This window comes from Hippocampus comes, unplaced genomic scaffold (genome assembly GCF_001891065.2).
Source record: "Hippocampus comes isolate QL1 unplaced genomic scaffold, H_comes_QL1_v1.1 scaffold381, whole genome shotgun sequence".
NCBI classification, from domain to species: domain Eukaryota; kingdom Metazoa; phylum Chordata; class Actinopteri; order Syngnathiformes; family Syngnathidae; genus Hippocampus; species Hippocampus comes.
In genome coordinates, this window is record NW_017805016.1 from 179,449 (window position 1) to 207,394 (window position 27,946).

The 27,946-nt window shown below is 43.0% G+C and overlaps 1 protein-coding gene across 3 annotated transcripts; it reads left to right on the forward strand.

The window, feature by feature from the left end:
- Window positions 1-520: 520 nt before the first annotated feature.
- On the forward strand, window positions 521-27,936 carry mcf2a (MCF.2 cell line derived transforming sequence a). 3 transcript variants are annotated; one of them, XM_019863309.1, is made up of 30 exons: window positions 525-875; window positions 6,816-6,884; window positions 6,972-7,086; window positions 8,120-8,210; window positions 12,117-12,236; window positions 12,465-12,581; window positions 12,876-13,025; window positions 13,884-14,029; window positions 14,106-14,220; window positions 14,977-15,096; window positions 15,194-15,385; window positions 16,525-16,716; window positions 16,796-16,967; window positions 17,807-17,883; window positions 17,970-18,055; window positions 18,388-18,454; window positions 18,540-18,655; window positions 18,799-18,868; window positions 18,972-19,064; window positions 19,146-19,238; window positions 19,695-19,820; window positions 19,905-20,126; window positions 20,839-20,931; window positions 21,022-21,100; window positions 21,960-22,023; window positions 23,833-23,933; window positions 24,169-24,275; window positions 25,079-25,191; window positions 25,491-25,594; window positions 25,815-27,936. In XM_019863309.1, exons 1-30 carry the CDS (start codon window positions 767-769, stop codon window positions 25,853-25,855), a joined length of 3,360 nt encoding a protein of 1,119 aa, XP_019718868.1. In that variant the 5' UTR covers window positions 525-766; the 3' UTR covers window positions 25,856-27,936. The 3 variants fall into 3 exon arrangements, with proteins under 3 accessions (XP_019718869.1, XP_019718868.1, XP_019718870.1); XM_019863310.1 differs by lacking the exons at window positions 24,169-24,275; window positions 25,079-25,191; window positions 25,491-25,594; window positions 25,815-27,936 and adding an exon at window positions 22,843-23,016 and having other exon boundaries at window positions 521-875; window positions 23,833-23,917; XM_019863311.1 differs by lacking the exons at window positions 525-875; window positions 6,816-6,884; window positions 6,972-7,086; window positions 8,120-8,210 and adding an exon at window positions 10,450-10,624.
- The last annotated feature ends 10 nt before the right edge of the window (window positions 27,937-27,946 follow it).

Consider the following 27,946-nt stretch of genomic DNA (forward strand, 5'->3'; position numbering starts at 1 on the left):
AGTTACCCTGTGACGTTCCGTCAAAGATTTGTTTCTAAATACAGGTATGTTATACATGTTCGAAGATAATTGGTAAAAACATGCCATTGGGCACCCCGGTCATAGTTTGGACCCCGCACAGGAAGTGTGTCTGCATCCATCATGTCGTCGGCCTCGCGGCCCTCGACTTGATCTAAGAAAAGACTCCATGTGGGCCGCTATGCTCACAACGACACGGTTGTTCTCCTTTGAATGTGATTGTTGTGCACCAAGTTGCTGGCTAAGGGTGTGTTGGGACTTGTCATGCTCTCTCACAAAAGCTCTCTCTTTCACAGCTGCTTCATGTCTGCGACTACAAGATCACTCACAGCCAAACAATCCTGCCCACTGTATTGCTTTCGGAGCCAAACCCATAAAACACGGGAGCATGAATTACAGTGAGGAGTTGGCTCCCTGTCAGGACTTTTTAGTGCAGAGCTGACGCACTCAAGCCCAAAGAGAGAGGGAGAGAGAGAGAGAGAGCGGGAGGGAGGGAAGCTGGAGGAGGGGCAGCAGCACAACAGGCAGCAGTGGTCGGCCGGAAGGAATCATGTTTGTTGTGAGTGACCAAACAGCTGACTGAATGTTTGCTTTCATGCAACTCAAGGTCAGCAAGTTCCGGCAGCCTGAATGAAGCTCGGCGGGGGGATGCTCACTTACACGCGACAGCCGTGTATGTAGAACGGAGGGCGAGGATGTGAAAGGCTCTGGATTACTCGACCCATCTGCCATCCGGTTTCGTGGGGGAATGGGCCCGGCCTCAATGCAGGAGGAGTCGATGACCGAGTCTCAGGAGGAGATGGAGGGCTACGGCTGCCTCCTGCAGGCCCGATCCCAGCTGGAGAGCACGCTGCAGCGTAAGTACAGGCAACGCAAACGCCACGGGTGCCAGGAAATCATGCTGGGGGTTTGCAAAAGTCTACACACCCCCTGTTCAAATGCCGGGCTTTCAATAATTAAAAAAAAAAAACAAGACACTCAGATAATTTCAAAAGTTTTTCCACCTTTATTATTATTATTATTTTTTTTTTACATCTTTCAGAGAGGGGAAGTAAAAAGTACTGAAATGTGGTTGCACAAGTGCTCACACCCTCAAACTGGAGATGCGGCTGTGTTCATAGTTGACCAGTCACAGTTAAACTCATTTCAAAAGGGGGTTAGCACACACCTACCACCATGTGAAGTGCCACTGAGTTCCTTCAAATCAAGTTCAGATGTTCTATTAAGGCCAGGCCGCTTTATATAGCGCATTTTATACATAAGGTGAAATCAGTGTGCTTTCCTTAATTAAAAAGTAAACATTGAAAAACAAATTAACGAAATAAAAGAATGTAGAGCGCAAGAAAATTGATTTTAAAAATGCTCTATAAGAGATCAGTCATAAGCATGAGGAGAAAAAGCCAAGGTGGCTTCTTTGCCTTTTTTATTTGTTTTTTTTTTTTTAATTTTGCTTTAGTTACTTAGTTATGTACTTAGTCACTCATTGTGAAAGTCGCACCCCATGCCACCATTTAAAGTGCCTCTGATTAAATGAAAATCATGTTTCGAGGTCCGAGTAGTCTTGTCCGAACTTTTTTTTACTTACTTTTCTTACGTTTTAATTACTCAGATACAGTGTTTTCATGAAAGTTACTCAGTTACAGTTGCTTGGTTATATTTTTATTCTCTTATAGCTAAAGTTTATTACTTGCAGTTTGTTACTGTTTCATTGTTTCTTAGTTTCCTACATTCCCTTTACAGAATGATCAGTCAGCTTCCATCTCATGTTAAATGGAAGCGGCGTGCCTGCAAATTGTACTCAAGTAATAATACTGTTACTTTAAAATATGTAATATGATGTGAATAAAAGTAAAAAAACAATCTTATTCAAGTTGAGGAAGTATTCAGTGGGGAAAAAATAAAATACGGACTGGTATGTATTTGTTTTCTTAATTACATCATAACCGTGGATGTTTTGCTCGGTATTATTCATGTTCCACTCGTCTGGCGTTCAAAGGGATTAGGTAACCGGTTTGAAACTGTCACAGATGGTTTCCTAATTTTCCTTTCAAATAATTTGCCTTGCAGAGCATACCCGCTGGCCACAGCAATTTGAAAAATGTGCCTTTATAAACATAAGAATGCTCCTTTTCCACTCAAGCGTGTAGTCGTCTAACACGCGGTGCTTGTTGGGACTGTGCTGTTTATGTAACTAAAGTGATCACTCAGTTTATAGTCGAGCAAAAATGCTGTAAACACTGAAAATGTTTCGAGAGTGCGTGCCATAGATCTGAAACCTGTCAGTGTACACGTTAAATAAACTTGCTCTGTCTTAAAACAGTGCAAGCGTGTATATATATTTTTTCCAATATTTTATTGATGCAATTTAGTTGCTCACCAAAGGAAGGCTGCACTGAACCCTGAAGTTTGAGTTTCGTGCAGACTCTCCCCCCCCCCCCCACCCCCACCCAAGCTAATAGGATTACCTTGGCAAGCTCATCTCATTGTTTAATTAATGGTCCTTTGCCTTTTACGTGTGTGTGTGTGTGTGTGTGTGTGTGTGTGTGTGTGTGTGTGTGTGTGTGTGTGTGTGTGTGTGTAAATTGAGACCACCGGGGGGAAAACAATCCACAGTAATATCTAAATGACAATCTTCCATCCCAAAAATTGCAATCCAAGCTTGTGTTATCAAGATTTAAAAAAAAAAAAAAAAAAAGAACAATAATAACAATAATAGGGGCGGCCGTGGTCGACTGGTCAGCCCGTCCACCTCACGGTGCAGAGGTGCAGCGTTCGATTCTGGCTCCAGCCTCCCTGTGTGGTGTTTGTATGTTCTCCCCGTGCCTGTGTGGGTTTTCTCCGGGTGCTCTGGTTTCCTCCCACATTCCAAAAACATCCAACCATTTCAGGCTGTACCCGGCCTACTGCGCGAAGACAGCTGGGATTGGCTCCAGCACACCCCACGACCCTTGTGAGGATAAGCGGATCAGAAAATGGATGGATGGGTAATAATAATAATAACAATAATAATAATAATAAAAAACACAAATCTGGATGGTTTGTATGACACAGAAGTCAATGCTGATGGGTTAATCCGTAGTGGCACTGTTGTCATGGAGATAATCCCTTTTTAAAGCATCATTTTTTTTTTTTTTTTTTTTTTTAGGCCTCTCCAGACGGGAGATCACGTTGCATCATTTAGTGATGCTAAAGTGAAGTATATTTTCCCCTCCTCATTTAAATTCATTCATGTCACTATTTCAATTTTGATAAAAAAAAATAAAACCGTGCAGAGTTCATGCATTCTTACCATTTTGAATGTGATTTTCCAAAATTAAGGCCTTCAATATCTTATATATTAATATCTAATATATTCATCTGCCATTGAAATGTCAAACACAATAAACATTGCAATACTGTATTTATTTGCAAATGTGCATGAAGTCTGCAATCGCTCTAAAAAGGTAATTTATTAAAATCTAATACACAAAAATATTTTCTGAAAATACTGTGCTGTTAGCGTTCACATTTATTGAACAAGACACCTTAAAATTGACCAGCGTGGCTTTAAAACGTCATCAATGTGCCATCCTCACTCTACTACATTTATACAAAAACCACTGCGTTTGTGTGCGCTGCTATCTTTAAACTCACACAGAATGGGAAACGCCATAAATGGGTCAACAAATAGCATCTATGTAGACGTGTTATGACCCTTCAAGCAAAACATATTTGAACACAAACTGTGGAGCAACACATGTAGACACACAACATACCACTCAGAGACATATATTTATTATCTTCTGCAAAAACAAACAAACAAAAAAAACAATGTTGTGAAACCCTTCTTCCTTTGTTTATTTTTCATACCGTGCCCATACTGACACAAAAGTCCGCTTAACTTTTTCTCATTCCCCATTTTGCTTAATGCGGCTAATGTTTTCCTGTTGGCACGCAACGCTTGTTCCCTTGACCCAGAAAGTGCCACAGCACTGGGTTGTCACTCGCTCTTAATCACGAACACGTTTGCACGTTCACGAGGGGGATTAAACACGTTCAAATTTGGAGGGGGTCTTGACAAAATCACACACAAGTATGACCGTCGTGGCTGAGGTCAAAGTTCAAAGAGTAACGCTCCTTGTATTTCTCTTGGTTAGATTTTCACAAATGTTCACAGATTATTCTTCAATGTCAGAGCATGAATCTGTAATCGTCGCATAAAAATCTGAATTGTTTGGTGGTTTTGTTCGAATTTGGTCAACGCGGCTAAGTGCCAACATGTCAGATTACTTTGCCAGACTTGAGGGATTTGCTCGGATTTGTAGCGGGCGACAACTCAACCTTGTTTTCGCCAACATTCCTCCCCGGGATTATTTGGTTCCCACCTCTACAAAAACCCGAAAGATTGGGACAAAGCTCAGAGGGATGCCGACGCAATAGACCCACCAAAAGTATGGAATGTGGGTGCGTGATTGATTATCCGGGTCATGCTGTTTGGCTGACGTCAGGCTGCTGTAAAAACTGCAAAACTCTTGCACCACCAATCCTGGAACATTATTCTTGTGATTGTATGAATGCTGAAAAGCACACAGCATGTGATTCTGAACTTATTAATGCCTTCCTGTAATTCACACTGAGTAAAATTCCCAAATAACCAGATTTTTTATATTTTATACCCCTTCTTCCACATTTCTCGACTCATTCAAACCATTTCAACTCAAAAGTTTTTGTTTCATTGGGAACATTTTGGATCTCATTTCCGCGTTCCAATAATTGCCACTTTTTTTTTCAGATTTTTCAGATTCACACTTTTGACATTTGACATATTTCTTCCACGTTACTTGACCATGTACACAATTTCACCTTTGAATTGTTTGGCTCATTCAGAGTATTGTGCCGTTTCCCCAAATTCTCGATTTTCACAATAAAATTCTGAAATGACATTTGACTCCCTCCTCCTCCACGTTTCTCAACCATTATAAACAGTTGAACATTCCAAATGTTTATATGTCATTTCGGACATCTTTTTCACATTTTCCAAATTCCCACATTTTCACAATAAAATTACCAAAGGAAGAGCATGTTTTCATATTGAACTCCTTCTTCCCCATTACAACCAATTCAAAACATTCAATTTTTTTTTTTTTTTTTTTTTGGGGTGGGGGGACTGTTTTCAAATTCACACATTTTTCATTATTCCACATGTTCAAAGTAAACATTCCCAAATGAATGCCGACATTTTCCTGCTTAACCTGCCCCTCCCACATTTCTTCACCGATTCATATTGATTTGGAATAATATCGATGTATTCATTGTCCTGACGGCAGACTTCCACTCGACTGGCCGTGGCGTTTCTCGTCACCCCCGGTGTCGACTTTAGTGGAAATGTACTGTGAAAGCATCTTCAATTCTCTCTCATGTTCCTGAAGTGCGGCACCGAGTGTAAATGTCAAGTTATTCCAGGTAACTTCATCCTGGCTCGGGCTCAGTCGCTCTCAGTTACAAACACACACACACACACACACACACACACACACACACACACACACACACACACACACGAGTGCATCAAATATTCAGCAGGTAGCAGCCAAGATCATTACACGCTCCCACAGAAGCCCGACACACCCCATTACGACCTTTGCTGCGTGCGGCCAAACGCGCGCCCGGTTCGCTCGCTCTTTCATTCACCTTCTCTCAGCTTTTTCCACCACCTTGCGTTTTCCGGCGTTCTGCTCAAATTCATTTTTAATGTCGCTCCATTGAACATGAGCAAATACTCTGGAGGGATCAAGCACCATCCTCTCGGCTATCGCATTAGTCACACAACACGTCACTTTTAGCAAGTGAGTTTGTTTTGATTTATGATTTGCTTTCGGATGTAGGAGATAAAGGTTTATTTTGGCCATGTTAGCCAGTAATCCAGCCTTCTAAGTGATGTAATGTTTTCAAATACTCCTGAAAAAGAGGATAGAAAACTTAGAGTACACCTATTATTTAGTGTGTGGACAGCTTATCATGTTATCAGGCTACAGGGTGCATGGAAGGGTTAAATACAACCACATTTGAATCCAAAAAAGCTGTGAAAAGTGAATATAAAAAAATTGAACATGTCATTTAAAAAAAAGTAACAGTCAAAAATAAAATGAGCCAGTGAAACACTAACGAGATAAACACAATCAAAGCAAATAAGACACAAAAATAAGGGCTCCAGTCTCATGCTGTGTGGAACTCCAAGCAATTATTGATTTTGTTTTTATCTTTTATTTTATTATCATGACATTTATTTTTATTTCATTAAAAATGGTAAAAATAAATGAAATGCATATTTAAAGTACATTTTGAAGAGAAAAATTTCTCTGTGGGAAAAAAATGTACACATTAAGATACAAAGAATGACAATTATTAGTAAACAACTGAGCATTTTTGTATTGGTACTTTTTTAAATGTCGTATGTCATTTACCATTTTGTTGTTTCTTTCCATCTTGCCCATCCTTTCATTAGTTGAAGTTAATGGTGTAAATGATCAATTTACGGTATATAATCAACGTTTCTAGTTTCTTATAGGTTTGTTTCACTATTTGTTCATTTATAGATTTTTTTCCTTCCCTGTGATCTCATTCGTGGAAATTGTCAAGAAACAGGACAAACGCCAGCAGAATAATGACGTTACAGTGAACATAAAACACATTTTATAAGCCATACCTCTCGTCATTGTGACGTCTTCGGAACAAAGGCGTCTCACAGTGTTGTAAATCGTTTCCCACCTCCAAGTAATGAGGTAGACCGTGTTTGAGACTTTTCTATTCTCCTGCAGAGGTGGCGGTTCCCGTGAGCATGAAGGAGGTCGGCGGCTATATCGAGAAACAGGTTGCATACTTGTCAGGTAAGGTCTTATTCTGATCGTAATGGCTACCCGCATGTGAAGTGACCTCACGGCGAAGTGCACATACTGTATGTTTGTCCGCCTCAGGTGGCCGTGGAGAAGACTCCAGCATCATCATCACGCTCCCGGAAAGCTCGGCCTTTAAGGACATACCGGAGGAGGCCTTGGCCAAAGTCTTCACTTACCTCACGCTCATCCCTCGGTGCGTCATTGCGTCTTTCTCCCTCTCTCTCTCTGTCTCTCTCTCTCTCACGAAGCTCCAGACATCTCATGAAGTAAAAAAAAATAATAATAATAATTGTGTCAATGATACTGACATGTTTACACCTTCTGAACTTCAAACTTGATCTCATTCATGACACCTCACGTCACGCCTTCTAACTATTGCGGATGCTTTTTCGTTCAGTGTCAACTCTTCAGCATCCGCATGCAATTTCGACAGATACTGCATTCTCAAGTTATTATAATTTCTCTATATCGAATCAAGAATGCCTTTGGCCACGAATTAGGTGTGATGTGCTCAGACAATAAAAATTCTGAATGTTATCAGTTTGTTCAGCAAACAGAACACCGCTTCTCAATCATGATCAAGAAAAGGCATCGCATCACATTCAATCAATTTCACTGCATGTCAGCACACGCAAAAGTCACAAAAAGAATGTATATTAAATTCATGTCTCAATGTACTCACAAACTGACTGACTCACTATGACTGTATGAATGGCACCGGGTGGATACACACTGGTTAATTGTACCATCTGCCCTCTAGTGGAAGACCATTTAATTGTTCTGCCCGTCACTGTACATCTCCGTTATGACGACAGATGAACAACAATATATTATTTGTAATAATATACGCATCATTTGCTTCGCCAGATATCAAAATTGATCACGGAAATGATATTAAACCCACACGTTTTCTGTGTGTGCTCGTTTTATGTCTGTGACTTCCCCAATTCGCTGCAGTGCGCCAAATGTGTTCAGTTGACATTCTGAGCACAGCCTCAGCATGGCCTCATCGGACAGGCACTTGTTTCAGATGTAATGCTGATGCCAGCACTTGCAGCAGTCCAGGGAATTTTCACATGGTACTGCAGTCTCCTGACAAATCGACAGAAAAGTGCTGTCAAATTTTCTGGGGGTTCCCTTATAGAGGAGAACGCTTTCCCTCATGTCTGACAATCAAACATCAACAAAATGTGGTTCAACAAAATAATGACGCGACTTCCCCACAGGACAAGGCAACCGGGTGTGAAGTTCATCATCATTTTAGACCGCAGACTGGACACGTGGGCTTCTATCAAAACTGCATTGGCCAGAATAGCAGTGAGTTTGCATGTTTTATGTTTCTTTTGATGGCGATTTTTTTTTTTTTTTTACCTGTCCTGCACGGCTGATTAGTATTGGTGTGTGGCAGCGGTGCCCAACCAGTCGATCGCGATCGAACGGTAGCCCGCAGATTCATCCCAAGTCGATCGCGAGTGGTGCAGGGCGAAATGAAAGAAAAAAAAAGTGTATCTGTGTGCGTGTTATTAATATTATATATTAGTGTGTTTGGGTACACTGCACCCTGAAGTATCCTCTCAGTTTCACTTTAGCGTGACCTGCATCAGTTGTTAGCGATGAGTGGTCTGCAATTGCAGCTTGTGATCAGGGCTGATGCGATATATCTTGGGATCCCTCCAGAAGAGTCGGAATATGCGGCTGGGGGAGGGAAGTGTGGACTTCCCTGCTAATATTGCTGACTCAGCGACCTGATCCCGGATAAGCGGTTGAAAATGATGTGGCATGGTATCGTATGCAGGAGAAACATAGTACCTGAATAATATTACAATTTTGTGTGAGTTGATTTTTGTGAGAAAAAAAATGCAGAAAAAATTTGTTCTTGAATTTAATGTTGGTTTCTTTTTCAACTGTTTTATGCTATCCCTGAATGGACATTTTTATGCACAGGAGCCTTTCGCATTGGCAAGACAAATCACTGTGTGTTTTTTTTTTTTTTTTTGGTTTGATACAATCCCTCTGTGGTTGGGTTAGGATAGTGAATCTTACTTATGTTGAGCACTTGTTTTGCAGATCTGCAAATACCTTTTCCCATATCTAAACTAGTCTTTTTGTCATGCGTTTGGTTAGCAAGGTGTGTCGTCCTATGTGCCCCCCCCCCTCCACCCCGTGTGACACAAAAATTGTGGCCACTTCCAGCATTTAATTTGTTCGCCGATGACGTAGTAGGAGGGAAATAGTACACCCCGTGAGGAAATAGCACAACAAACAGAATGACTAGGACCAGAGAGGACAGGGAAAAGATGCTGGCAAGGCTCGACAGCGGTCAAATATGTGAAGTTGTTTTACGAGGTATTCATTGAACAGTGGATATTGTTGCGAGTTTGCAGTGGCGTACAAACTGCACAGCTGCATCACTCTGAGAGCTGTTTCTGCAAAACCACCCCCCCCCCGAAAAGGCAGCGGTGCCCAACCAGTCGATCGCGATCGAACGGTAGCCCGCAGATTCATCCCAAGTCGATCGCGAGTGGTGCAGGGCGAAATGAAAGAAAAAAAAAGTGTATCTGTGTGCGTGTTATTAATATTATATATTAGTGTGTTTGGGTACACTGCACCCTGAAGTATCCTCTCAGTTTCACTTTAGCGTGACCTGCATCAGTTGTTAGCGATGAGTGGTCTGCAATTGCAGCTTGTGATCAGGGCTGATGCGATATATCTTGGGATCCCTCCAGAAGAGTCGGAATATGCGGCTGGGGGAGGGAAGTGTGGACTTCCCTGCTAATATTGCTGACTCAGCGACCTGATCCCGGATAAGCGGTTGAAAATGATGTGGCATGGTATCGTATGCAGGAGAAACATAGTACCTGAATAATATTACAATTTTGTGTGAGTTGATTTTTGTGAGAAAAAAAATGCAGAAAAAATTTGTTCTTGAATTTAATGTTGGTTTCTTTTTCAACTGTTTTATGCTATCCCTGAATGGACATTTTTATGCACAGGAGCCTTTCGCATTGGCAAGACAAATCACTGTGTGTTTTTTTTTTTTTTTTTTGGTTTGATACAATCCCTCTGTGGTTGGGTTAGGATAGTGAATCTTACTTATGTTGAGCACTTGTTTTGCAGATCTGCAAATACCTTTTCCCATATCTAAACTAGTCTTTTTGTCATGCGTTTGGTTAGCAAGGTGTGTCGTCCTATGTGCCCCCCCCCCCTCCACCCCGTGTGACACAAAAATTGTGGCCACTTCCAGCATTTAATTTGTTCGCCGATGACGTAGTAGGAGGGAAATAGTACACCCCGTGAGGAAATAGCACAACAAACAGAATGACTAGGACCAGAGAGGACAGGGAAAAGATGCTGGCAAGGCTCGACAGCGGTCAAATATGTGAAGTTGTTTTACGAGGTATTCATTGAACAGTGGATATTGTTGCGAGTTTGCAGTGGCGTACAAACTGCACAGCTGCATCACTCTGAGAGCTGTTTCTGCAAAACCACCCCCCCCCCCGAAAAAAAGTGTGATGACGCGAGGCTCTGCAGAGAGGATGAAGATGAAGATGATGAGGCAGACAGTGTTTGCCTGCATCCTTCCTTCCTCCTCGTGTGAGTGAGGCTGCCGCTGATGCTGCTATTTGCCACGTCCGTATGGAGCTGTAAAATAATTCAAGCCGATGTCCCACTGTTACAACATGGCTGAGACATGTTGCCGGAGAGGAATCGCAAAGATCCGGACCAGCCCGGTAATGACTCATTGGATGGCTTTTTTTTCCACCCTCTCGCTGCAGGAGTTTGGGTGAAGTTTGAGGGTGGGAATGCGGCAATGAGTGGAACGCTGTGCGTGTGAGTGTGTGTGCTGCGCACTTTTGCTTAGTCATGCAAGAAGCTCCGAGTAGAAGGAAAGGGAGAGCGAAGTGGGCAGAGTGTGTCATGCGTGGTCGCTAACTTGCATGCGTGCTTGATGTCACTTGGTTGACGATGGGGAGGTCACGTCAGGACAAATCAATGTCAACATTACGTCACATCCGAACGAGTCAGACAGCAATTGGAAAAGAGAACACTGCACTCATGATAAGTATCGGTTAGCATTTAAACGAAGGGTTTGCACTCTAGTCTGCATTATTCCACTTAATAAAAACATACAGTAAATAAATGTAAAGAATGATACATGCCGGGCGGCTCGGTCGTACAGTGGTTAGTGTGTCGACCTCACAGTGCAGTGGGTTCAATTCCAGCTTCGACCTCCCTATTTGGAGTTTGCATGTTCTCCCCGTGCCTGTGTGGGTTTTGTCCGGGTATTCCGGTTTCCTCCCACATTCCAAGAACATGCATGACAGGCTGATTGAACACTCCAAAATGTCCCTAGGTGTGAGTGTGAGCGCGGATGGTTGTTTGTCTTGATGTACCCTGCGATTGGCTGGCAACCGGTTCAGGGTGTCCCCCGCCTGCTGCCCGAAGATGGCTAGGATAGTTTGTGTATTCTGATAAATTCACTGGGATGCTCTTTTTGGTGTGCATGCCATGACCACCAGGGGGCAGTATGATATTTCCAGACATCGTATACATACAGTCGTGCTCATAAATTTACTTACTCCTCTGCATACGCGAACTTATGAGCACAACTGTAGCTCTGATAACGAATCACAGAGGACGATTGCTGCAAATAGGCCGAAATAATATTTGCCGTTTATCGCAGAGGATAAAGAATATATGCCTGCGTGTATTCCTACTTGCTCTGTCCACATCTGTTGTGTTACAAAGTTGTTTAAAAGATTATATTGACTAAAACATCCATACGAGTTTTCCGACTGTGTGTTACCATTAAGTTGTTGTACTTTTGAAATCCAGAGTCAAAGTCTTTGGTGGATACAAGGGATGGTTGCCCCCTCGCCCACCATCATATCCCCCCACCCCGCACGGCACTCACGGGATTCAATTTGCGGGATATAAAAATTTAATTTTTAAGATTGTTTTCATCCTTCGCATTGTGCAAACAAATTGGACAAATGTAAAAGTTCAGTACTTTTACACTATCAAGTCATATCACTTGACTGGATGTTTGTTGTACCGTATATCAAATAAGAGGTACAAAATTGAGCCAGAGACAGCTGATTTTTTTCACAGATCATATTTATCATGTACTACTGTTTTGAAATGGTGGTGTTATTTGGGAAATTATTTGAAGAACTCCCCCTTGGAATTTTTTTCTTGTGTTTTTTCATTGTGGATTCGCAGGCCTCCTTTCCCGGGAACCTCCATCTGGTCCTGGTGCTTCGACCCACCAGCTTCTTCCACCGCACCGTCACTGACATTGGCTTTCGCTTCAGCCAGGAGGACTTCATGCTCAAAATGCCCGTAAGGCAACCTCATCTATTTGCTATTGTTCAATTAGCATTATTATTATTATTTCATTATTTTTATTATTGTAAGGGTGCCAAAGAGTAAAAGATACACTGTCGGTTCACCGCACTTCAACTAAGAGACGGGAAAAACCTCAACTCATTATTATTATTAATTATGCTTTGATTTTATTTGGTCACTCGGCTTAAATATAATCTCTGCATATCGGGTGTGACCATTCAGGTGGTGATGCTGAGCTCCGTCACAGATCTGCTGAAGTACATCAATGAAAACCAGCTGACGTCAGAGTTCGGAGGCACACTGGACTACTGTCACAGCGACTGGATTGTTTTACGAACGGTACCGTATCGTAGTGGACTGTACATCGACATTAGGCACACCAGGCACACTGTATTTATATTTTAAAATACAGCAGTAGCGAGCGGGTGGTGAGTTTCGGTCCTGGGCCCGACAAGAAAAATAACACACACAAACGATTGGAAGGAAGCTGCGCAGCCAAAACATGCTCTGGAATGAAGATGAAAAATGTTGGAACAAATTTATTAACATTTCACGGAGGTTGTAGATGTACGTATGAGTAAGGAAGTTCCATTGTATATTGTATATTTTCTTGCCACTCTGTTTCTGTTGCAGGCCATTGAAAGTTTTGCCGTCACAGTGAAGGACGTGGCACACTTGCTGCAGGCCTTCGGCACTGAACTGGCCGAGACGGCCATGCCGAGTGAGTGCGACGCTATCCAGAGTCTCCTGGAGTCTCACAATGAGAAATACAAGAAGCTCAAGGTACACGTTTTGTTTCCATTTTTACAGCATATTGTTTTCAGTCATTGCAGTTAAAAAAATAGATACAATTGAAGACTACATGACTCAGCAGAAATTGCATTGTAGCCAGAATGGGGGTGGGAGGTCATTCATAAGAGTGTAGACCAAAAATAGCGACTGGGGGGCAATGCCTGCGTTACTCCCCCTCGCCTCTAGGGGCACCACGTCAAATTTTGGATTTGGAGGGTAAATGACGATAAACCTCATTAAATTAGTCTAAAAAAACATGCAAAGTTAGCAGGATAAGCACAGTGAACTATATGCAAGCATGCATGGATATGTTTTGCATTTCAAGGATTTTTTATGTATTTATTTATTTATTTATTATTTTATTTTATTTTTTTTGCAACAACTGCATAGAAAAGTTGTAGCTGCAGTTCCCATGTCCATCTCATGAGATCAGTCTGGTCAACCACACTGCAATGCTGTTAATACTAAAATTAAATTCTTTTTTTTTTTTTTTAACTCGCTTCACATGTAAGTGTACTTAATTCAAAAGGACTTATTCAGAAATATTTTTGAAATATATGTTTTTCAGATGTCTGGGCATCTGCAACAAAGTTGTGCCAGACAAATAGCCAAATAAGATAGGGCAAAAAAAACCAAAACAAAAAGTATGCCATGAATAGTTGAGCTGGAGGAATCAAATTTATGATGTTTCTTACCTGCTTTTTCTGACAAAACAAACAAACTGGAAATGAATGTTCTATTGTTCAAAAATGTTGCCTAAATTTCCCTCCAATTATGCAACAACCAATTTCTTCTTACAAATGTTATTGTAGCTCATGACGTTGTGTTAAATGCTCTCTCCCATGGCAGGAGGCCATTCGATCTTTGTCAAGAGAGGGACGACATCTTCTCGCAAGCCTGGAGACCACTACCACCACCACCACCAGCACCACCACTACCAGGGACAACGACGACCCTCACTGGGATGTCCATCTGGACTGGGAGACGGTTCAACGGTCAGAGATCAATGAGATGCTGGAGTGCATCACTTGTAAATGACCACATTTGTTTTTTATTCTTGCTTTTTCGCAGGCTCCTGACCCAACTCCGAGACATGGAGTTGGCCTTCGATGGCTACTTTGAGAAGCACATTCAGAAATTGGATCAGTACCTGCAGCTACTCACATACGAGCAAAGCTTTCAAGAGGTAAACATCATTTTGCTATTTCACCATCCAAAGAAAACACTTACCAGAATAATGTCGTATCCGTAAGAAAAAATGTCATACATGGTATTTCAAGAAAACAATAGGAAATATTTCTAGATGGAAAGCCTTTTTTTCCAGATTCAAGTTGTATATTTTCCAGGGGGAAAAAAGTTTTTTTTAACATGTAAATTGTATTTTATAGATTAAGTTCACAATATTATGAGAATAAAGTTTTATATTTTTGAGATCAAATGATGCAAAATTCCCTGAAAAAAGTTTTGGTTGTTTATATTTCAAGAAATAAATGACGCATGTTCAAGGTAAAATGCTCTTTTTTTAAATTAAAATTATATATTAACTATAATGAAGTCATATATTACTTTTTAGAGTTGAAACTTCATGAGATTAAAGTCTTCATATTTTGAGAAGAAGTTCTGATTTTTTTTGATAATTTATTTTCTTTTTTCCAGAGTAAAAAAAAAATTCCATATATTCCAGAAAGTCATATTTTTTATTGAAGTTGTTGAATGTTTAGATTGAAGTTCTAATCCTATTTCCCGCCCATAAAAAAAAAAAGTAAACTAAATAAATAATTCAAAACAAATATGTGGGATTATTGTATAATCTCATTTAATAGTAAAAAAAATGTCTGTCATACCCAGTAGATCTCCTCACCCGCTACCAATCCCAATTGTGACTTCAAACGTCTTCAAACGTTCATTTCTCCCTATTGACTTTGTGTTGATGACATTTCAGATGGAGTCATGCCTGTCTCGTGTGACGTCTCAGCAGAGTGAGCTGTCCACGACGGTAAACACTCTGGCTCAAGCAGAGCAGGCTCTCCAACAGCTGGACACTTTGGAAACTCTTGCTCAGGTTTGTCACGCGTGCCCCGATATGTGCCCTGAGATGGACCGGCAACCGGGCTGGAGATCAGTTTCGAGTTGCCGCGTGCTGCTTTTTGGGCCGACAGGAAGTGATGTCACGCGCCCAGATGGTTGTTCTTCACGGGCACCAGCTGTCAGCGGGTCACCACTACGCCACGGCCCTCATCATGCAACGCTGCAACGAGCTGCGGCATCACTGCGATAGCCTCGACGCTGCTCTGGGCAACAAACGCTGTCGTCTCTTGCAAGCGCAGCAGCTCCTCCTGTCTCTGGACCAGGTAGATCCATGAATGAACTGCCATTTTATTTCCTTACTTACTTTTGTAAATTTCTAGACGCAACCGAGGCGTTGAGGGGGTCCGGTTTGGTGGCCTCGGTATTGCATCTCTGCTTTTTGCAGATGATGTGGTACTGTTGGCTTCTTCTGGCAGGGCTCTCCAAATCTCACTGGAGCATTTCGCAGCCGAGTGTGAAGCGGTTGGGATGAAAATCAGTACCTCCAAATCTGAAACAATGGTCCTCATTCGGAAAAGGGCGGAATGCCCTCTCCGGGTCGGGAAGGAGATCTTAAAGTGGAGGAGTTTAAGTATCTTGGGGTCTTGTTCACGAGCGAGGGCAGGAAGGAATGGGAGATGGACCGGCGGATCGGCGCAGCGTCTGCTGTGATGCGGACTTTGTATCGGTCTGTCGTGGTAAAGAAGGAGCTGAGCCAAAAGACAAAGCTCTCAATTTACCGGTCGATCTATGTTCCAACCCTCACCTATGGTCACGAGCTATGGGTTGTGTCCGACAAACAAGATCCCGGATACAAGTAGCTGAGATGGGTTTTATCCCCAGAGTGTCCAGGCTCTCCCTTAGAGATAAGGTGAGAAGCTCGGTCATCCGGGAGAGGCTCAAAGTTGAGCCGCTTCTCCTCCACGTTGAGAGGAGCCAGATGAGGTGGCTCGGGCATGAGGATGCCTCCTGGATACCTCCCTGATGAGGTGTTCTGGGCATGTCCCACCGGCAGGAGGCCCCGGGGACAACCCAGGACTCGCTGGAGAGACTATGTCTCCAAGCTGGCCTGTGATCCCCGGGAAGAACTGGAAGAAGTGGCTGGGGAGAGGGACATCTGGGCTTCCCTGCTAAAGCTGCTGCCCTCGCGACCTGGATGTGGTCGAAGATGGATGGATGGATGTAATATTGTTCATTTTCTAATCTTAGTACACGAGGTGAATCGGTACTGTATCATGTCTTTTTTTTTTTTTAAACACAAAGCATTTGAAATTGAACTACAGGCATCTTTGCTTGTGCAGATAAATATGAGAGTACCGATAATCTTTTGCTCATAAAATTTGGCTTACTCCTGAATAATTTGTCTGCATCCCGTCTGAAACGACCGATGACCTGAGTTTAGCCGTATCCTGACCCACTTTAGGCCCAGACCTGGTGTGATGAAGCAGCCTATATGTTGGCCAATCAACTTGTGGAGAAGTTCCAGTCCAAGGAAGGGGCGCAGACTGCTTTGAAGGCCATCGAGAGCTTCCTGGAGGGCTCGCCGTCCATAATGACATCTGGCCCTGAAGTTCTGGCTCTGGAGTATGAAGCTGTCATCACCCCTCATCTACAGGTCCGGCACATTTAGTTTTAAGTGCTAGAGAATCAAGAGTCTGAACGGGCACTTGTACATCTTTATTTTCATCGGTCAGGGGAAGATAGAAAAAACGTTTGAGAAGCACACAGCGGTGCAACAGATGATCCAGAACCGACAAGCTGGTCTGAGGAAGCTGGCCGACAAACACGTCCGACCGGTCCAGCTGGTGGCCCCCCGTGCTGAGAACCCACCTCGCTCCAAATCGCCAATATTCTCCCCCAAGCATGGTACGGTCTAAATTTCTTGAAGAAAAACATTCCCTTTCAAAAGTCACCCAAACAATTATTTGTACTACAAAACTTTGATATAATTCATCAAAGACAATTAATTAGTAAATATGAATTGTATGTATTTTTTTTATATTGAAAATCAACATGATTTTATTACATTGTGACACGATTTTAATATGAAAATATTTTAATTCACTTTTATTTCATGCATACATATGTACTATAGGTGGTTATGTTTTGGAGGAGAAAAATGCATAGGAAACTATTGCCATTCATTGCCTTTTGACAACCTTATGTTATTTTATTTTATTTATTTCATTATTATTATATATATTTTTTTTGGTTCAATTATTTCTTGTTCATGAGCATACTTGGTTAATGTTTCATGGGGGTCATTTTATGTCAGAGTAACTTTGTAGCTTCAATGCGTTGATGGCTTTTCATGTACTAGAGTGAATTTTCACTATTTGCAACGCGGCCCGGTCTCAGTCCCCGACAAACAGCGACAAAATTAGTGAATAATCAAACGCTACCGCCAGGTCCAAAGGAGCTTATAAGTGCATATAGATGCCACAAGATAAAACAGAGGACGGTCATAAAGCACCAACACAATGCATGTCCACAATCATGAACCCATGTTACATATAGTAAATAACTGTGTTCAGTAATCAAATTCCATCTTCAGCACAAACACATCACCTTCACATGAAGCTCATCAACAGTCCAAACGAGCTTACTAGCCTAAATATTACCCTAGCAGAAACTAATATGACGCTGCACATGGGCCAAAAGCTGCCATATTTCAATCCGCTGACAGTCTGATTTGCTTGTTACAGCTGAGGCTTTGAAGTTCACGTTTGATCTCCCTTTGCCCGGAAAGAGAGCGTCCCGAAAAGGTCCCAATGCTCGCAAAGTAAGACAGTTATCCACTCTTCTGTTTTTTTGTTTTTTTTTTTAGGGGGGGTGTAAACATGAATTAAAATTCATATATTTGTCCAGATTGAGGTCATTCACGACTACCAGGAGAGCCGCAGCTGTGTGTCGTATGGCGTGGAAGGTGAAGACAGCCCAGATGTCCTCAAGCGGTGAGTGAGGACGCGTCCATCTGTCCGTCTCTTGATGTTCGAGTCTTTGATTCGCTCTAAAACAGGTTGAGACAAAAAAGTATCGTTCTGGACCCACAGAGCTTTTTATTTTTAGTTTCCTCACGAGGTTTGTGGCGGGTTTATTTTAATGGACAGAATTTTGTTATATCCGGTGAACATCACCGTTTGGCTTTTGCAATTTCATTTGCTGGAAAAACAGACCTGAATCTTGAGTTTTTGTGCCAGCGTCTTGGTGCCGATCAACGATGTCCATCGCAAACAAACTCATAAATTGAGGAGTGTGTCTTTGTGTGTGTGTGTGCGCGTCACAGTCACGTGATGCGGGAGCTCATTGAGACGGAGAGGATCTACGTGGAAGAGCTGCTGTCGGTCCTTCTTGTGAGAGCAAACCTCCTCCTCCTCTTCCTCCTCCTCAACACACGCGATGAGGTCGTCAGGCCGACTGACTGTGATGCCGTTGCAGGGCTACAAAGCAGAGATGGAAAACCCACATCTGGCTGCTCTCCTGCCGCCTGTCCTGCACGCAAAGAGAGGCGTCCTCTTCGGAAACATGCCCGACATCTACAACTTTCATAGCAGGCAAGCCCTACATGGCAGCAGCCACATATGAAGACCAACCAAGAGAGAGAGAGAGAATATTTTTGTTCTTTTCGTGTATGAACTCAAATTATGTGTCTCATTGTTTGTCCCTAACCTTTTTGTGGGGTGGGGGTGCAACCTAGCTTGTTTCTCCAGGACCTTGAGGGATGCCTGGACACTCCCGAAGGTGTGGGACTTTGCTTTCTTGCCAGGGTGAGAAGCAACTTCTTATAAAATATGGCTGAGTTATTATTTGCAAACGTTTTTTTTGTCTCCCCCCCCCCCCAAAAAATGTTGAGCATTCATGTGTCGGCAGAAGGAGAACTTCCAAATGTATGAATGCTACTGTCAGAATAAGCCGCGTTCCGACGCTCTGTGGCGGCAGTTCTCAGATTGCGCCTTCTTTCAGGTAGTAATAATCTGCGCGCATGAATATGTCCCCAGTCACGACTTGCCTGTTTAACTCACAAAATGTCAAATATTTCTTCAGGAGTGTCAGAAGAAGCTGGGCCACAAACTAGGCCTGGACTCTTACCTGCTGAAACCAGTCCAACGCCTCACCAAGTATCAACTACTGCTCAAGGTGGGTCAATAGAGGAATAATATCAAAAAACAGTTAAACAGAAAAATTCAAATGCAAATCGTGTAGGTTTTCTGTTCAACTTTTCAGTCCACTTCCAAATTGCTCACTTACTTTGATGTAATGTCAATTCATTTGAACCGGAAAAAAAGAGAACATCACAAGTTGCAATGGTCGTTTAATACTTGCCATAGATAACCTCTCACTTCAGCGTTTCTCACGAAGTTTTCAAGACTCCTGAGAATGTCTCCACAAGGGGGCGCAAATTCACATTACAAATCACGACGCCATGAAAATAGAAACAAATTCACATCGCATTTCTGTGGCACAGAAAAGTGTGGCCACACATATCGGACATACCAGAAGTATCTTTCAATATTGCTCAGTTTAGATTAAAACATAATTTAAAAAATCAGTCACAAATGATTGTCCTTTAAATGTTGATGCGTGTGCTCCTAGGAGCTGCTGAAACACAGCACCGACTGCGAGGGATCATCTGAGCTGCAGGGGGCGCTATTAGCCATGCTGGACCTGCTCAAATCCGTCAACGACTCCATGCATCAGATTGCCATCACAGGATATGAGGCGAGTCCTGCAAATCTGGCTTTTGTGTTTTTTTTGTACCTACTGTTTTCAATATCACTAAGCATCTCCCTTGCGCTATCTCAGGGGGACATTTGCGAGCTGGGCCGCGTATTGATGCAGGGCTCTTTCAGTGTGTGGATCAGCCACAAGAAAGTGCCCACACGCATGAAGGAGTTGGCCCGCTTCAAACCCATGCAGCGCCACCTTTTCCTCTACGAGAGTGTGTTGCTCTTCTGCAAGAAGCGGGAAGAGCACGGGGACAGCTGCGATAAGACGCCCTCGTACGGCTTCAAGCACTGCATCAAGGTTGGCCTTTCACTCGCAGCCGTCCATCCGCTTCACATACGGCCTTTTCCCTAAAATTTTGGGGTTAAGCTAACACTAAGGCAATTGGGAAAAAAGGGGAAAAAAGACTTTATTCGTGCAATATTGATTTTTTTCACTGCGACAAAATACGTCTTTGTTTGAGTAAAGATTAGGAGTTTATCTTGAAAAAAAATACAACTTTATTCTCATGACATTGCAATTTTTTTCATGGAAACACAGCCAACTTTTTGATTCCTATTACACTTAGGGGTAAATATGTCAATTATGTTTAGCTCTAACTACCGTCAACATTATGAGGAGGGTCCTTGGGAAAATGTCTCACCAACCGCCAAAAAAATCATCGCAATAAGAAACGTTTTATTTTTTTCTATGAACACCTCTCTGACAGTGACAGTCAAAACTGAGCGTAATTATTCGGCATTTTCACTTGCGCTGATTGGACTGTGAATGTGTTTTTAATAATATCCTGTCCCTATTTATAGAACAATCTTATATCATCTGCTAGAGGGCTATTAAAAGTGTTGTCATCATCTGACCGATCTCTTTTTTTCTACTTTTGGGATGTGGTGATCCGTTGAGTTTTGTTTAATTATTATGATAGATGTCACAAGTTTGATGAAAGTCAGACCTGTGGTGTGTGTGTGTGTGTGTGTGTGTGTGTGTGTGTGTGTGTGTCTGTCTGTCTTGGCAGATGACTGCTGTGGGGATCACAGAGAACGTCAAAGGAGACCCCAGGAAGTTTGAAATCTGGTACAGTGGCAGGGAGGAGGTATACGTGGTCCAGGTACGGAGTCGGTAAAAGAAGTGAATGGTCACTCAACTGCAAACAGGTCCCAGAGCAACGTACGCCTGACTCTGTTGTACTGTATTTCAGGCTCCCAGCGTGGTGGTGAAGATGTCCTGGCTCAGCGAGCTGCGCCGAATCTTGACCAACCAGCAGAAGTTATTGCGAGGTCAGCGGTGGAATAGATTAATTGTCATTTAATATTATAAAGTCTGGTTTAGAATCATTAAAACTATGTGATTGTGAATGTTATAGTGCAGAGACAGTGGTGCTATTAGATACGAGTCTTATTCATTCCGTGACCACGTCCCATCGGTCCATTTCAACCCTCCAAAAAAACAAACTTAAAAAAATATGCCATATGTTTTTATTAAGAACAATAGCACTCATCCCCGGCTCTGGCCTTTCTGTGTGGAGTTTGCATGTTCTCCCCGTGCCTGTGTGAGTTTTCTCCAGGTACTCTGGTTTCCTCCCACGTTCCAAAAACATGCATGGCAGGCTGATTGAACACTCTAAATTTTCCCTAGGTGTGAGTGTGAGTGCGGTTAGTTGTTCGTCTCTTTTATTGCCCGTTCTTGTGTTTGTGCACATTGGCCACCTGGGGGCAGATGAGAGAAGTTTCACAAGTGGCTTAGTAAGCTGCAGAAATAGCAATTGTTCTTCGCAGAGGATCAAGAAAATATTCTCTTTTATCTCTTCATGTGTTGCCCCCCCCCCACTTGTGTTCAAATGGCCATTGCTAAAAGGGTTTTAATAATGCAATACTGATGCTTTGTTATCCTGTTAGCATTAAGACAAACAGACGTATAGTATTAAACGCAAAGTGATGCGGTTGTTTTAATTCCACACAAGTAATGACTTGACTCAACTTGCTTAAAATTGAGAGGGAAATCTTCTTGCTGGATAATTTGCCACAGTAACTTTGGACTTGTTTGAAACTTGAAGGTTCAGACTTGAGACTTAGTTGTGACTTACTCCCACCACTGGGAAAGAGTCAGCTGATACCCCGTTGTATGTTCTCCTTCCAGATGAGGTTCATCAAAATGGACAACCAGTAGAGCACATGCATCTTTCTCCACCACCTTGTGAAAGGTCAGTGCCCCCTTTTTTGAATTATTTTGGACATTTTCACAATGTTTTTGAACAATAGGCGCCAGGATACTTCAGTGTGGTCAAAAGTGACTTCCACTGACTTGTACTGAAATTGATGGCAAAAACCTGTCAAGTTTGGGGTTGGGCCCCAATTAAACACTAAATCCCAGAGTATTTCGGCGTAGATGTGATAAATATTTGTTTAGAGAAGCTTGCAAGCCCACTGGGTGGCATCATTGCAGCTTCCATCATTGGGTTTGACATTTTCTCACAGGTAGGTCTTTGTGAAAGGTTTGTTTGGGTTCTCTTTGAGTAATTTAGCAAAACAATGGCGAGCCTGTTTGCTAAGCTAACGTCCACTCTTTTGCGACCCACCCATTTCACTGTCAAAAAGTGTCCGTGAAAGAATCTGAGCAACAGAAAAGTGACTAGTGGCTAGCAGTCAATGAGCTAGCGGCTAGCTCATTGACTGCTAGCACTCCCTCTTGATTATGCTAACTAGGTCTGAATTATGGCCACCGTGTAACATCATCTTTTCATCCTACTCATGGGTTGGTTCACGAATGGTGCCATCTGAGTGACATCATGGTGAAAAGGTCTATTGTGCTTCAAATATTCCGCATACAAAACACATCTGGTCACCTGTCGAGTGTTACAAGCTGCCTAGTTTTATGTTGGCACTGTCGATACAGCTTGGATCAGAGTGACATCATCACATAGACGGAGTCCAAGGCTTTGCGTGGGCGCAGCAGCCACTGTGTCCAACTGTGTGTGGTTGCTCCCCCATCCCCACCCCAAACACCCACCCCCTCACTGCAGAGCCATGCGGCCGTCCAGAGGGGCTCCAAGGGGCTGTCTGCCGGGGCTGCGCTTGGTCTCGGCAACATCCGACGCGTTTATGTGCCTGCGCTCCCAAAGCCCCTGTACCCGAAGCCCCCGGCAACGGCCCCGCCTACGCCCCCAGTGCCACTGACCTGCCGTAGAAGCTCAGTGGTAAACTTAGCCCACGTGTTTGCATAGTGGCCGTGACTTTGCCCATCACACGGAACGCGTTTTGCATGCAAAAAAGCAAACGGGAATCGTGGACTCTGTTCACCGAGCCGTTCTGGGTGAAGACAACCTTAGGTACTACGCATGCAATCGATCCATCCATCCATTTTCTATGCAACTTGTCCTCATTGGGATTTCAAGTCCGCTGGATCCCATCCCAGCTGACTATTGATGATATGTGTAAGTGACTGGTCACCAACCAATCACTCACATTCACATCTATGGACAGCTGACTTCTTTCAAAGTCGGATGGGATCGACTCCAGCTCACCGCGACTCATGGGCAAAAGCGCTATAGAAAATAGATGAATAAATTAATACGACACTGACAATCCTAACAAATGAAGTTGTCATCATTGTGCAGGTGTACCTAATGTTGTGTCCTCTAATGTTGTCCGCCTGAACAGGGCTGAGGTGGAGCCCCGTGCATTCTCCTTAATTTGTCATCACAACATTTTATGGTGCTTGTTATCTGCTCCCCGAAACTAAAACAAGGGAGGGATGTCTTTTTTTTTTTTTTTCTGAACTTGGATCTTGTCACAAGCTTCTCTCATGCTGGCTAAACACACAAACACAGTCCATCCTCTGTCAATAGAGAAGCTTGCACATGGCTGCTTCATGTCGCCCATCATGCCGTCTGGCTGTCCGGATGCTCATATACATACGCAGGCAGCTGTACGGCGGTAGTTCCATTTGGGCCAGCTTGACTTCCATTTCCCAAACAAATAACACAATGTCTCTTCTGTGTCATTGCTACCAGTAAGCAACAGAGGGCGTCGGTGAGCTCGGAGGACACCGAGTCGGTGAAGAGCAGCCCGGACGGCCAGCGGCGTGCCCCCAAACGCCAGCTCAACCGCAGGAGTGCGTAAATCTCATTCTCCGTACATGGCATGCAACGCAATCAAGAAAATATAATTTTGTCTCCACGATGCCACAACAGTGGCTTATCTCCAGTATACGCCGCGCTATTCCTTATGTTAAATATTTTGATTCGTTCTATATCAGAGGTGGCAAAACAAAAAGTACAGATCCCTGAAAAAAAATAAAAAAATCAATGTACCACCATTGTTCATCACTCAAGAGAAAGTTTGTGTAGGTTGGCCAGGAGCTCATCATGACTCGGTGAACATCTGCGAAGGTCTGGACGAGACGGGCAGCGGCCGAGACGCTTTCCACCAACCGGACATGCAGCTGGTGAAACTGGTGAGACGCTGCATTACAAGCAGTCCACTTTGGTTTGGTTTGATATGACCGCGTGGGTTTTTTCCACTTCCCGTGTGAAAAAGTAAAACATTTCTCGACCCTTGAGAACAGGGGCGTCAAACTCATTTTTTGTCGCGACCCACTTCGGAGTTACGGCTTCCCTTGGAGGGCCGATGTAAAATCTCAACATTATTTCTTGCCCGGGACAATTTGACATTTCGGTACAGATTTCAGCAAGGATCATGAAAGTTGACACACATGATTTGCTCCCGCGGGCCACATAAAATGACGTGTCGGGCCGGATCTGGCCCCCGGGCCTTGGCTTTGACACCTGTGCTTTAGAATGTTACACCAAAAATGACCGTTGGTGTTTGTCTCTGGTAGGTGAGATAAATAGGCGGACTCAATACATACAATTCAGAATTGAAGAAGCCTTTTGGATTAAAGGTGAAATGTCATCAACGATCAAGTCCAACTGCTGCCATTCAGGTTAGGAGCCAATGTCAGAAATGTCTCATTAATTCAGGTTATAGTCACCACCAAACAAGGAGTAGTGACGATGTCTTACCTTGAATCCAAAAGCCTTAAAGGGTCACTTGCAATGGATCATCACTACTCTTCAGCAATGCAGTGCGTTGGGCCGAAACATCGTATGTCCGTTTGATCAATGTAATATTTTTTCATAAATCGATAATGTTGGTCAGTTCACCTGTGTTATTTTGAGCAATCTTAAGGATTGAAAAGTGATATATCTCTTGAATGTTAATGGCTCAACACTGATGGAATCTGTTTGCGCCCGCCAGTCTCGAGGCAGATATCGGGCCTTGGCGGACTGCCTTCAAAACGGACCGGACAGCGTACTCATCAAATGCGGTGATGTCATCCAGTTGATGTGCGAAGACAGCAAAGGCCGCTGGTGAGTATGGCGTCCTGTCACCATCAGCGAGGCAAACATACACTAAAAAATAAATGGTGTGTTGAATTTACTCCATTTTTGTTCGTCAAGCGACACATGCAAATTAGTGCATGAAAGCATTTCAGTAGTTTATAGGAAAGACTTTCAGCCCTGCACATGGCCAAAAAAGAATCATTTGTATGGGTGTGTGCATGTGTGTGAGTAAGAGAGAGAGAGAGAGAGAGGTCATCCTAAATCACCACATCCAACAGTATGTATGTACATATTTGTCATCCTTTTCCTCCCCACTTCCCTGTCAGGCTGGTGAAAAATCTGAGTCGACAACAAGATGGCTTCATTGCGTCCGCCAGCCTGCAAGTGACCATAAGAGGGGGCAGTCGAGCAGGCTCTTCCAGACTCAGGGGTAAAACGATTTTGAATTTGAGTAGAGGCAGAAATAGTAAATCTCTCTCATGCTTAAGAACAACTACAGATATTGGATCTCATTAAAAAAATAGGCACTCATAAAAGTCACATTAACAAAGTATTGTTATTTGTTATTGTATTTTTGTGACTTCCCACCGCTGGATTTGAGCATCCAAGATGTTGACTTTGATTCTGTCCCACTTTATTTTTCATTGCAGAAACAGGCAAAGTCAGGACAAGAAAGCTCAGTTCTCCATAGAGAACAAGACCCGTGATGAGACCAAAGAAGGACGTTCCGTCCTGGTTTTGTGGCACTTTAAGGCATTGGACTTCTTTACATTCTCACAGGTTGGGATTGACAATCCGTACCCCCTCTGCGCCCCCACACAGCCTCTGTGTTGTCAATGTATGCCAAGCACAAAAACTGTGGGAGTATTGCATCGTTTTCCCAGCATTCCACAGTGCTGATATGAGCGGGAGTGGCTCACTTTTTGGCAACTTCCTCCGTCATGTGCTTTTGGCTTTACTGAATGGACGCTCAGTCTAGGAGAAATCCTCAAATTTTCAATCCCAGAGAATGTAGTTTGAAGAAAATCATGGACCTGAAGATCATTGCACGCATTCATCAGAAAGCGCTGATATCATTGCAGTACTCCTATCAGACAGTAGGGGGCTTCTTGTACTTTCCTATGTATCTGATGGCTGCTGTGATCCAATTTTTTTAGACATCCGGTTGACATCACACCCAGTTTTTAAGGGAATTTCTAGTCATTTGTGTACTGTTTAATTCCTCGTGTGCTCTTCTGTACGCAAGTGCCAAAATGTTTTTTTTCATCTCCTCTTGAGGCAGCGTATCGTCTATCCGCTTTTGTCTGAGCAAGAAAAATGTTTTGATCAGTTAAGAATGAAGACAAAAACTTTCATAACAATGTAGGAACGTGGCCTTTGTGTGCGTTTGCCGTGTTCCTGGCTGCTTCCCGTGTTTGTGTGTATGAATGAGGCGGGGGCGTGCCATGTGCACCACCAACTTTCAGCAGCGCTCTATTTAATACAGTGAACTCCCGTTTATCGTTGGGGAAAGCGTTCCAGAGCCAACCGTCAAAAGCCACATGTAAACGGATAGACATTTATTTAAAGACACTTTTTAAGGATCCCCTCGCGCCCGTTCTCACCTCTCCTTCTGTCAAAAAAAGGGAGACTGTATGACATCGCCCTAGCAACGAGCAACATGGCCAAACGCGACTGGATTGGACAATTGTGGAGGAAATGCAGTCGGCGACTCACACCCGCACACATACAATCATCCCAGGCGATGTGTTCACTTTTTTATGGCGTCACTCCTTTGTGGATTTTTTTTTCCTCCAGATCGCTGTATCATACCATATCGTATTTTTCCACATGGCCTGTCACTGTTGAGCAATAAATGCAAGCCAGGAGGCAAAAGTGCCTAAAAGACAGCGAATGTCTCAAGTTTGGAATCATTTCACACTTCATCAAAAAAAAATCTGAATTTTAATGTACCTATTGCAATGTATGACCGGTACAAATTACACAACTGCTCGTCTAGGGCGAAGTTCACATTGTTCGTTGATTTAATATAACCAACCACCACCACCAGTTCGAACGAATTGCTCCCTCCTCATTTCCTGTTGTTAGCCCCGCCCTCCAAGCTTCCGTCACACAAGCAGCTAACTTAATGTGAGAGGGGATCATGATGACACCACCGTGTGTTCAACACTATATTAAATATTCACGCTTATTTAAATTTACCAAATCCGATTGAAGGCTCCCGTTGGGGAGCCGTTTTGGAACGGCCGCGGCGTTTGATATGGAAATATTTCTTGGAAGCAGCAGGCGCCTGGTCACATGACATGTTTCCTTTGTTCAAATATTTATTTTGCCTTCCCTTTGCGAGCTGTCCCGAATGAAATCACATCTGCGTTTATTCACAAGAGCCACGAGCGCTTGATTGCTTTCGCAAACAAAACGAGCGGATGTTTTGTTATAACTGTCATCAAAAATGCTGCAGATTTTGCACAGATTTTCCAAACACGGGAAACCACATCAAATAAAAGCTTGAAGTGTAAATTCATCATGTCAAGCCAAGAAGCCTAAACTTAGCGACAAATGTTTCTTTATTGCAACTGGGCAGACTAGTATTGTTAGATTTAGTTGTACATTTTTAGCTACAAAACTACAAAGATATTTATTGCAATAACCGCTGTGTATATACGCCTACACTTTTGGTAATTAGTGTTTCAGAAATGCAATACTGGTCCATAAACGCCGATTGAATCAATGTGTTCCATTTTCAGCGTTTTGATTAAAGCCTACGAAACATTAAAATGGT

Excerpts from the sequence above, each read along its gene's own strand:
- mcf2a (XM_019863309.1), top strand. The coding sequence starts at position 767 with ATGGGCCCGGCCTCAATGCAGGAGGAGTCGATGACCGAGTCTCAGGAG. Across the intron at positions 13,026-13,883 it reads AGAAATACAAGAAGCTCAAG|GAGGCCATTCGATCTTTGTC; the intron begins GTACACGTTTTG and ends CTCCCATGGCAG. Across the intron at positions 15,386-16,524 it reads TCCTCCTGTCTCTGGACCAG|GCCCAGACCTGGTGTGATGA; the intron begins GTAGATCCATGA and ends GACCCACTTTAG.